The following is an 11,919-nucleotide window of genomic DNA, read 5'->3' as shown; positions in this document are numbered from 1 at the left end:
ATTCAGATCTACTGTATGGAAAATACCTACTGACTCCGATTGCTGTACTTCTGTTAACCTTGATGACCAATTAAATATAATACTCATAAACTTAAAAATGAAATACAAAGAAAATATTTCTACATATCTCATTAAAAATGCAGCGATTCATAAAGATTGCAGAGTCTGGACGAAATGTCAGAAGAAAGCTTAGTCGATTGGGGCATTCAGAAATGCAAGGTGGAACATTTTCTGTGTGACTTCCTGCTGTGTAATTCTACACCGCACACAGAGAGTGTTCACACTGTGCAATTTGGTGGATTTTTTTTTCAACACCAGTCAAGCCCCTATTTTTCAGCTTGCAGGAACAATTGTCCAAAAGAAGAAAAAAAAAAAGTCCAAAAAATAAATAAAAAGATGAAACTTTTGAGGCAGTAAACGTTTCCTCGAGCTGCTCTAGCATCTATGTTTTTCCACTAAAAAGTATGACTTTTGTAGAGAAAAATAACATTTGTGCTCAAGCTTGAATGACTCCTGACATAAATATTCATTAAATGTCAGGTCATATTCACATCTACTGCTTACAAACTAAAGATGTGATTTGGCTTCGATGTCAGATATAAAATGCCTGTGTCCACGTTTCACACAGGAAACTACAAAAGCACAAGAAGCCGTCTACATAACCGTTTTCAGATCCCAGAATGTGACCTTTAATGTAGTGTTGTGAGTGCATCTCTGAGAGATGGAATGAACTGGAAAGAGAAATATAGAATTCTGACGCTGAACTCTTGAAAGTGGTTTGACTTTCAAGACAGAGTATAATAAAAGAGAAGGGATTCATTTAATACAGGCTTCAAATACCACCATTCGTCGCTCTTTGAAAGTTAGCTTTTGTCGTTCGACCAAAGTGAAAGCGTTTCGTAAGTCGTGGGCTTTTATTTTGAAACTCTTACCCGGATGTCCCGGCTGGTGGGGTATTAGAGTTAGCTTAAAAGCAGCTCGCTCCTCGAGTCAGAGCGAAAGTTGTCTCCGCTTGGAAAAGTGGTTAGACGGGACCCTGCTGTTCGCACTGCCGTTACCTCGCGCGCTTTCTCCCGCAGAGATGAGGCGGAAGGAGAAGAGGCTGCTGCAGTTCGCTGGGCTGCTCATAGCGGCTTTGTTATTCCTCCCTAACGTCGGGTTGTGGTCTTTGTACAGGGACCGAGTGTTTGACAACTCTCTTAACACAGTGGATGCACCGATACAGGTAAGAGAAGCTCGGCTTTAACGCTCCCCGTGTCACGCAGGGGTGCTGGGACTTTAAAAGCAGTCTTAAAAAACATACATGCATATGTGTTTCCTCACACTGTGTCCGCTAGTTCTCGGTTTAAAAGACAAGCAGAGAGACGGTATAGCTTCGGTTCATTCTCGTTGAGACTTGGACATCTGAAACAAAGACCACACTCTCATACAGGAGACTTTTAAACTACAGAAAACACATACGAATTCACTTCAAGTAAGGAAAATCTGTAATACAATCTTCCATATATGTTGAAAAATCAGGATCAGATTCAGGATAATGAAGTGAGACGTGAAATTGCCCAACACAGTGTAGCACAGTGTTGCTTAAGGTAGCCGTCATTTACTCAAAATAGTAAGACGTGCGGTAGAATTTGAAGAAGAGTGAGATTACAAAGCAACCATATCCTTACTTTAAAGCCTTGTAAAGTGTGGACAGAGTGTAACTTCAGTGGACTGGTTGAGAACGGGAAATATGGAACAGAGAAAATGTTCATATAGGCGACTTTAAAAGTGGGCAATATGAAAAAAAAACTACTAGAAAACTATTGAGAATATCCATAAGACACATTCTTTTACCACTATCTAAAAAAAAAAAACATAGAATAAAGAATCCCAGGTGTTCCCAGGTTCAGCACCATGGAGAGCGTACAAGCGTTGCTCAGGTTCAGCACCATGGACAGAGCCAAGGCACCTAAAAGATCGCAAGACAAAGTTTGTTGGGTGACAGGACGATTTCAGCACTATTGCTTTATTTCAACACGTAAAACAATGAGATGTGCAACAGCCTGGCATTCAAAGTTAATCATCTTCACTGTGTGGTTATTGATTTCTTCTGTGCTTAGCTTGGTTTAGTGTAGTGGAACAGAGTTTTCTTTATGATGAACAAATGTAGATGCTTTCATTGTGGGATTATACGTGCTTCAGCATGAGCTTCCTGGCAGTCAGATTTGAATCCCTCATCACTGATTAATATTAAGAGGAACTGATTTGTTGGAATGTCATATGAAGAACAATAAGGAGCATCTACCAGATCGTAAAATTATATTTATGACTATTCTTTTTGAGTGGCAGTATGAAAGTGCTTTGTCTTTTAAAACCATGATGATCCTGGTTGGTGTAGTGTCTGTACTGTACTCTATTTAAAAGAAAACAACATGGCATGCATTATTATTATTTTAAGGCTTCGACACCTGAGAGGCTGTGTACAAAAAATAAAATAAAATAATAGGGGTGTGTGGCTGGCGTGAGGCATCTGCTTGCCCTTTCAGGCACTTCCATTACAATTCAGCATTGTTGTAAAGTTATAAACATGGAAGATGTTGTAAATTTAAAAACTGTTTTTCACTCCTACTTGGCATTGAGGTGCCTTTATTTGAGAATCGTATGTAGAAGGCATGTATTGAGTGAAGAGCACAGCAACACTGGCTTCCTGCCCGTCAGTCATTGGCAAATGCTTCGATGCGCCTCACCTCTAATAAGAGAGACAAGACGAATGTTTATGCAGCAAGCTTCCAGTAGTGTCAAGGAGGTTCTCTTTTTCTTTCCTGTGAATTATAAAATGACAACAGAGGAAGGCTGCTAATGCTCATACTGCTGACAGGCTTTTGGAATTTAAAATCAGTCCATTGAAATTTTGGCTTTTCTCTTGGTTGGTAGTCCTTTAAGTGAGAAGAAGTGACTGTCATTAAAAAAAAGCTTCAATGTTGCAAATTCGTTTAAAACTTTTTCATTGTATTTGGACTCAACATATCCAGCATCTCTCTACATAATACGTTCACAAAACCATTCATTCCTTCTGCATGTGTGAGAAGAAAAGCCACATGTTCAGCATCAAATTCACACTGATTTCAAAATCCCCTGAGTGATGAAGATATGGCAGCTCAGTTTCTCTAAGGGATTAAACGGCACTCAAAACCATGAAGTAAACATTACCACATAAGCATGCTTTATGTGTAGATTTGTGGATTGCCAGCCTGCGTTAATGTTTTTTATGTTTTTGCATTCAGTCATCAGTGTAAGGTTCCCAATCTCGGCTCTCCTGTTATTGATGCTTGCATTGATTTCTCTGTTCCATTCCCACTGTTGCAGCGGAGTAGATGAGAGCCAGTGATTAGAATTGATCATCAACTGCCTGACGTATTCAGTTCCCTTTTACTGAACAGAGAAATCTACCTCTTTGGCTGTAGCCGGTGCCAATTATAAAAATTTGAAGTTCATATAGTGGCTTTAAAACTGAGCAAGTTCCCTTTCACATTAAAACCACTTGTTTACTGTCTGGCTCTAAAAATGATTTGGCCTGTCTGAATATTTTCCCCTTCATAACAACTCTGACTGGTGCAAATTTTTAACTCATCCACCTGGATGCTGCAGTGCGGGCTGTGGCTCATTTTACCGACAGCCGTCCCGATACAATAGAATGGTGTGTATGTGTGAGTTTGGTGATGGAGTTCTTATTATGTATGAATTATGAACTTTTTTTTATGAATTATTTGTCCATTTTTAATATGTTTTTTGGAAACAGATGGAAATTAGCCTTCGGCTATAATCTGGTATGTTTACATTCATGCAATTTCTTTTTTTACATGTATGCACTGTCCCAAATAAATTAAATAAATTATACACATTAGTGAATAAACTGGATATTACTGCCACGTCTGTGCTGTTGGTACCTGTTGAAGCCTTTTAATGGACTTATCTGTCTAATATTATAGTCAAAGAAATCTGAGCTTAAGTCTTACTCAGTGAAAATTTAGTCTTAGTAGATGCAGCATGACTTTTGTCTTCACAAAGCTAACATTTCAGGGGCAAAAATGCTGATTCAAAACTAGGGGGTGATGTCACAGTGGCTCCGTCCATTTTATATACAGTAGTGTCTATGACAAAAAAGGCTTCCCATCTATTTTTCAATTTAACAGCTAAACAGTAGGGTAATATTAGTGACAGTGAAGATTAAAATAATAATAATGATACAATTTATAACTCTGAATTTTAGACATTAAAGTTGTACATTTATGAAAAGAATTACTTAAGAAAGAAAAATTGAGTTTTTATATTTTTCATCCAAGGATCCACACACTGAACTCATTAAGCGGTCACTGGGAGGTTACTGAGTAAAAGCTGTTTTTACTAAGTGCCAGACCTCTAATTCAATAAGGAGAGATCACTTGGAAGAATTGAACATTATTTATCGAGATAGAGGAATTAATGTATTTGGCGATTAGACTCCAATGACCCATGTTGGAAGAGTGAAAGCAGCCCTGAATGCAGGATACCATGGAGGTGGATAATAATAATTCACTGAAATTATCAAAGACAACAAAAAGCACTACAGGACAATGGCAGGATATCCAGAATGAAGGTAATCAGGATACTAACAAACCCTAAAAAACAGAATGGGAACACAAGGAAAATAGCAGAGAGCACAGGAAAGCAAACAGGTGATAGCTACAAGGGGAGAGGAAAGAACCTTTCGTGCTTCTACACATAATGGCAATACAAAATGAAACCTATTAAGATCACACTTTCGGTACACAAATATCAATACTGTACTTTCTTAATCATGTTTTGCATAAAAAAAAGGAGAAAAAATGGTTAAAAAAATGTGTTAAGTAGAAATCAAACAAATGCTCGAGGTAAAACTTAGGACATCTAATGAAAACATATGCAACTAAGTAAGCAACAAGTTAATGGGGAATATTTGTGCATTAATATAGTGTGTTTCCAATTTTTATGTAATTTAGATATATGAATCTCTTTGTGGTGGTGTTTGGCAAAATGTATTTCCTTTGTAAAAAAGCTGAAGTAAGTTTTCTTGATGCAAAACAAATTTCATTTCATATCATGCTGAGAGAACATCTAACATCAGAACACTAATGCTTTCTGATTTACTCACTTGTGCTGTGTTCATGTCATGTGGGATTGAAGTTAGAGATGGAAAAGCTTGTCATTTGCCACTAAGATGAGTTTACAACATCAGGAAACTTAAGAGGCTTGTGCAGTTGTGGATTTGGTAGTGTGAATGTTAAACAACACTCTGAGTACGCAGAGAGCCACATAAAGTTTTAATTTTGCATTTAATTCCCTTGATCAGGGATTTTAGTTAATGTGAGGTGTCTAATTGTTTTTCTTTTTATGCATTTGATATATTGGAGCTAGCAGAAAAATCTGAGTCATCGAACACGCTCGCTGTTGTGAATTAGGAAGCCAGTTTACTCCCACTTGACATAAAGTGCCATTATTTCAGTATCATGTGTACTGAAAGGCATGCACTGAGTGAAAAGGAGGGAGACAAACAGGTTAGGCTGCCAGCACATCATTAGCCAATGCTAACATTTATCTTATTTTAACCTCTAATGGCACAGAAACTCCTTTACACTGTTGGAAACCCGCTGCAGACATTCATCTTGTCTTCTGTTTGTTTCTTGTAAACTTTTAATAGCTAAAGACAAATGGAACGAAAAACAAATAAGGGCAAAAGGAAGGAACAATATGTGTGTCCGTGCTCGGCGTCTGAGTGCTCCCTGTGGGCTGTTATGGCTTCACTGAAGTAGATAAAAATCAATACTCTAATCCCATTCAGGCTTTTCCCACATAAGTCTTGTTAGAGACGTTTGTAGCTGATATTTTCTTCCCCTTGTTGGTTTCTGTCTGCTTCACTTGTAGACAACACATCGCTTAAACCATCAGAATGAGATCAGAGTGTATTCAATACAAACAGGGTGAGCCACAGTCTCATTCATAACCAATCTGTCCTACTGATGTATTAGATATAACAGAATATAAATGAACAACATTCACATTTATTGTTTTTTTTAGATGGATTTACCCAGGGAGCAGGACAAGAAGGCTTTTCTGCTGCTATGTCCTCATTTGCATTCATTTGCACTTTTTCATATCCACATCACTGCGATTAGCCCTTGGGCACTTCAGCATGGGCAATTTAAACTTTGCATTTCTGCTTGACCCTCAGTCATGAAACCATAAAGAGTAACAAAATATCATTTGGGAATTCTCAAACCACTCCCAGGACCTCAGACTCATCTCCACAATTTATGTGTAGATTCAGTCACATTTGATTTACACTGAACAGAAAATTACTGACATGCTTACTCTGTGTGATAAAATTGGGTCCTGTTGTGGCTTCCTTCTTCCCATATTTTTATCTCTTAGTCAGTTTTTAACCTCTCAAACCCTAGCTTATTATTCGAAATTTCCACTTGAAAATATCCCAGAATTTTGTCAATAACAACTGAAAGTAAAAATGTAAGGTCAAAAATGGACAACCTTGGGCTCTGTTGCTGAAAGACACTTGGGCAAGCCAAGGCACACTGATGTGATTTAACCTAAAAATTCTCAACACTGTGACTCTGAAAACATTTTTTTTGCGATATGTTGTTTTTTATTCCCTCTAGATTTGGTTCTCATTGCAGTAATATGTAGCCTGTTCGGGCAATTTGCCATGCTTCGTACTTGACATGCTTTGCCGCTTGTCACAGAGGTGTATTCATACCAATCACGGTCTGTACCCAGAACAAGGGTCTTTTTTTATTATCTTTATTTACTAGTTCAGTAGTGAAAAGTGGGCAGGAAAGAGGGGAAGAGAGAGCGGGAGAGGGCGTGTAGCAAAGGCCTGCTACAGTTCAGCCATGTAACATGTGGTCACCTGCTTGACCAGTGACCTAAACTGACACCTGAGAACCTGAGTGGTTTTCAAGGAGAATGAGGCAAACTCTCCAAACTGGGATGTAAGCAATATGTTTAAATGCAATATGAATGCTGTGTGAATGAATGCTCTGAACCGTCAGCCCTACTTTCACCGAGCGCTGAATGAAACTAATCACTTAACGCGACTGAAAGCTTTGGCTGCACCTGTTGTTCCGCACTTCAGCACTTTGTCTATGGTTTGTTGCTTAGTGTTGAATTTCCATTTTATTACTATACTGAAAAAGTTTTATTCTGAAAAGAAACAAAAAATCCACTGTTTGATTTAAAAACAAAATGGCCTTGACATAACTGTACTCACCAGTGTGGCTAAATGCCTTTCAGCAGCACAGTGACAGCTCTTTCTATTAAACCAATTGATTTGCTCCTCTTAACCATACCGAGCATTGATCGCTGTAGTAAAGGAAGGAACAACCTGTCTCTGTGTTCTCTGCTCAAAAAAGAGAACCCAGCATGACTGTGGCCCTGCAAATCAGGCTAAGTCGATGCTTTCGATGGGGCAGATAGAGAGCATGTGGGATTAGGGAAGCCAGTGCAAGTCACATCTGTTTCTTTAGTTAGAGGCAGCAAAGCTGAAAGGCAACAAGCAAAGCAAAGTTACTCATCTGTAGTCCGTGTTCTGCTGACAGAGGGATATATAGGATGGGGTGGAAAGGAGGACTGCAGGGCTGCCACTGCAGCTGATGGTTATCTAACATTGAACTTCATTACCAAAGACAAAGAAGTTGAGTTTGTTGTGGCCTTTATAACTGAACCTGAGCTCAGTCATTACTGCAGATGTGCTGTGCATCCATGAAAACATTTCTTTTCAGTTCAACACTTTACATATTTCAGGAAAGTTGATGCATGTGTCATTCCTTATTTATTGCTGAATTATTGCTTGTTTCCTCTGTTACGTGAAACATCACAGTTTCCAGTTTGTAGTGAGAACAGGGAGTTACGGTCTCACCTCAGTGATTATTTAAGCTTTAGTGTAGTGAAAATCCTTCAGTTGTAGTTGAACATTCATTTGTTTTCTCACCTGGAGGTAAACCTGCTCTCCATTTTAGTGGACTTCTAAAGCTTAGCACTGGTCTGTGCTCGGGGGCTGATATTGGGCCTTTCTGCCAGCTTTGCCTCTGGCTATAGACGCGACAGGAAGCTGCTCTTTGAGCTTGCAGCACCAGAAATCCTGTGCGGTGACCATTAAGTACTGCTTCTCTGCTGCTTTCCTCTCCCTCAGGCATTTTAATAAGGAGCTTATATGAACAGCTGATGTGAATTTACACAACAACCAGTGAAGGCTGCCATCCCAGCATTGCCATATCCCAGCATATTATGCAGGGTGTGTTGTTGGGGTATTTTTCTTGTATATTTTGAAAAACTAAAGAGTTTTGAAATAACCCAAGCCAATGGAAATAAATACAGTTTAGTTCATCCTGTTAAAAATAACAAACAACATTAAATTATCTTTTATTCTCTTTACCTTATATCACCCTGAGATGATGTTTGTTGTGATTTGGATTTCTATAAATAAAACTGAATTGATTACTCATTGAATTACTTTCAACCACTGTTTTTTAAAGTAGGCGTTAGCATTGCCATCCCACAAAAACAAGGTCGAGGGTTTGAATCCAGAGCGGGCTAGTGGATTCCTTTTTGTGTACAGTTTATACATTCTTTCTGTGCCTGTATGGGTTCTCTATAGCAGGGCTCGCAAAATCGCTAGCCCGACATCCCGGGGCTAGCGATATCTCCGGTCGGGCGACCAAAATCTATCTCAGCCCCGCCCGTCGGGCTATATGATATAGAGAGTCCTGTATAGTTATGTCTCATGTTAGGCCTCAGTTACACAGGCCTAGATGGCCTGCAGGTAATCTCTGGTTGCTAGGGAAAAATGTGTCTAATCCTTGGTGAGTGATTGGTGGCTGTCCCTGGGTGGAACTGGTTACAAAAAGGGTGCTAGATCAAAAATGTTGTTGTGACGTTGTCGCTAGCAGATTGTCAAAGTCACCTGTGGTTTGCATTGAATTTGGTGAAACTTGAAAAAGTGTGATGCAAACTGGGAAGAGAACATTTACCTTCAGAGTAATAGTGGTACCTTTTTGGTTCTAGTAGTAAGCCACCACTTTTACTTTGAAGGTGAACAGACTCCATTTGAGTTGCACTCTTCAGTTTCACTAGCATTTAGCAAGTAGTTGGTGATTGGTTGCAATGTTAGGCCTCATGTTAGGCCTCAGTTACACAGGCCTAGATGGCCTGCTGGTAATCTCTGGTTGCTAGGGAAACATGTGTCTAATCCTTGGTGAGTGATTGGTGGCTGTCCCTGGTAGAGATGGACCGATCCGATATTACGTATCGGTATCGGTCCGATACTGACCTAAATTACTGGATTGGATATCGGCGAGAACTAAAAAATGTAATCCGATCCATTAAATATTAAAAAAAACACCTCACAAAACTTGCGACACGGCGTAACTCGGCTCATAACCGTAGCACGTCGGAGCAGTATGCATCACGTGATTGAGCGGCTGTGTGTATTTGTAGCCTCGCTACAAAACCAGCATTTCATCTCCGAGGAAGTTATCCCAGAGAGAAGTAAAGCAATTGTGTAAGTTCATCTCTGAATGTTTGTAAAGCATTCCCATGTTAAGCTTAACAACCGATATATGGAGCGACTGCCTCTCTCTCTCCCTCACCTTCCTGCTCCTACTTCAATCGTAAAACTGCTTAATGATCAGCTGATCGTTTTTTCTATCGCGAGTCCATCTCTCTTCTTTGTTTTTGGTCCACTTTGCACCAGAAAGAGGAAACCAGCGGCTGAACAACAGCAGCACGTTTAAGCTTGATAAGCTGTTGTTAGAATTTATTTAATATTACTTTCTACACCAGGATCCTTTTCTACGTAGCTGACGGCTGGTAACTGTGCAGGGGCGGATCTAGCAGAGTTTAGCCAGGGGGGCCGATAGGGCATTAACAGGGAAAAGGGGGCACAAAGACATACTTTTCTTTCTTATTCTCATTTAAAATGTCTCGCTTTTAATAAACAATTTGTGTGAATCTTACACCCAAAGTTTTAATCTGATGTAAAATGTATAGAAGTCCATTACTGTATATAGTAACTGTTAAGTCTAATATACCCTAGTAAGCTATAGTACTTTTTCCTTTGGGAAGGTACCATCTGTGCAGTCTGCAATTCTGTTGAAGAAAGATGTTGAATCTATTTAATTATTCTTGAAAAATAATTTATTTCTGTGCATTTTTTTTCACACTGCATCAAATTAAAGTTGATTACATCGATTAAGCATCATGAGGTGGAGGGTGGGGGGTGGTTCTCTATTTTTTTTTTTTTTTTTTGCTGGGAGTTTGCAACCCTATTAGTTAGGTTGCTTAATATTTCTGCTAAGTACTCTTTAAAATACCAGAATAGGGAGGATGAAGTAGGTTTAAGTTTATTAGATTGATCAGTGTTGCTGAACTATGAAATATTTTGGGTGCAGTGTATTTTTTTACATACAGGTATAACAGAATAGCTTTAGTGTTGTTGTTTATTTAAATTTGAGTATGAACTTATACAAAATGCAGCAAGATATTAAAAAAAACAGTTTTATTGATTAAAACACTCACTATATCGGATTCATATCGGTATCGGCAGATATCCAAATTTATGATATCGGTATCGGTATCGGACATAAAAAAGTGGTATCGTGCCATCTCTAGTCCCTGGGTGGAACTGGTTACAAAAAGGGTGCTAGATCAAAAATGTTGTTGTGACGTTGTCGCTAGCAGATTGTCAAAGTCACCTGTGGTTTGCATTGAATTTGGTGAAACTTGAAAAAGTGTGATGCAAACTGGGAAGAGAACATTTACCTTCAGAGTAATAGTGGTACCTTTTTGGTTCTAGTAGTAAGCCACCACTTTTACTTTGAAGGTGAACAGACTCCATTTGAGTTGCACTCTTCAGTTTCACTAGCATTTAGCAAGTAGTTGGTGATTGGTTGCAGTGAAGTTATTGTCCATACAAACTTGTATCAACTGACGCAATCTGATAGTAACCAAATCAATAACAAGCGACATTTTGGTGCATTACCATATTACCTCTTTGCAGTCAGTTTCATCTAGTGACAGCAAGGAACCTCCCACGACAACTCGCCAGCCAGTTAGGCAATGAGAACATTTTTTTCACCAACAGTTGGTTACCAGTGAGTAACTGACTTGTGTGACTGGATCTTTAGCAATTGATTTCACAGCCACTGTTCATAAACTCTAGCGCCCCCTCATAACCAGTTGTGGAATATTAATTTTTCCCTGGCGTCTGGTGTTTACCAGGTTCATAGGTTAACTAGTGGTTTTAAATTGGTTGTAGGTATAAATGTGAGTGTGAATGACTGTATGTTTCTATGTGTTAGCGTTGGTTTCAGCACTGCTACCCTGCAGCCCTGAAAGGGCCAAACGACTAAGAAAAAATGACAAGAATGCAAACCACCAGACTGAAGTCCCTTTAATACAATAGAAGCTCAGTTAGAGTGACTTGTCTAGCTCAGTTCAGTGGATGGCAGCTGCTGTAATGCATCTTGGTTTGTTTAGATTTTTACTGATTCTGAAGTCAAAGAGCCAAAAAAACCCTGCAGCGTTGATTTGGCCCAGAGTTCCATGTGCTTACAGCAGAGTGGAAGCAAACACTGGAACAAGCAAATGCCTTTTAGCAGTAGTGTATGCATAAAATATATTACCTTGTTCAGTAGTATTAAGAGCAGTTTAAAATCAGATATCCCAAATGTTTACCAGCTGGATCTGCCAGCATCTTACATTAACATCCTTTAAGCTGTGTGGGGAAAACACTGCATTCAACTCTTTGGTGTTATCAGAACTGTTTTAAACTGTTTCTTAATGATGACTATGGAAGTTCTTTTTCTGTGTACAAATATCCAGCTGACTTTGTATCTTAGTTTGAATCTC

General features: G+C 39.1%; 1 protein-coding gene across 1 annotated transcript in view; it reads left to right on the top strand.

Annotated features, from left to right (window-relative positions):
* The first annotated feature begins 957 nt into the window (after window positions 1-957).
* Window positions 958-11,919, top strand: part of LOC116328502 (polypeptide N-acetylgalactosaminyltransferase 10-like) — a 122,203-nt gene continuing 111,241 nt past the window's right edge. The window contains exon 1 of the mRNA XM_039617859.1: window positions 958-1,225. Within this exon, the coding sequence (XP_039473793.1) occupies window positions 1,082-1,225 (144 nt within the window). The 5' untranslated portion in view covers window positions 958-1,081. The remainder of the gene's footprint in view (window positions 1,226-11,919) is intronic.

This window comes from Oreochromis aureus, linkage group 10 (assembly GCF_013358895.1).
Source record: "Oreochromis aureus strain Israel breed Guangdong linkage group 10, ZZ_aureus, whole genome shotgun sequence".
NCBI lineage: Eukaryota > Metazoa > Chordata > Actinopteri > Cichliformes > Cichlidae > Oreochromis > Oreochromis aureus.
Note: the sequence above shows the minus strand (reverse complement) of the source record. Positions and strands in the feature narration are given on the sequence as shown.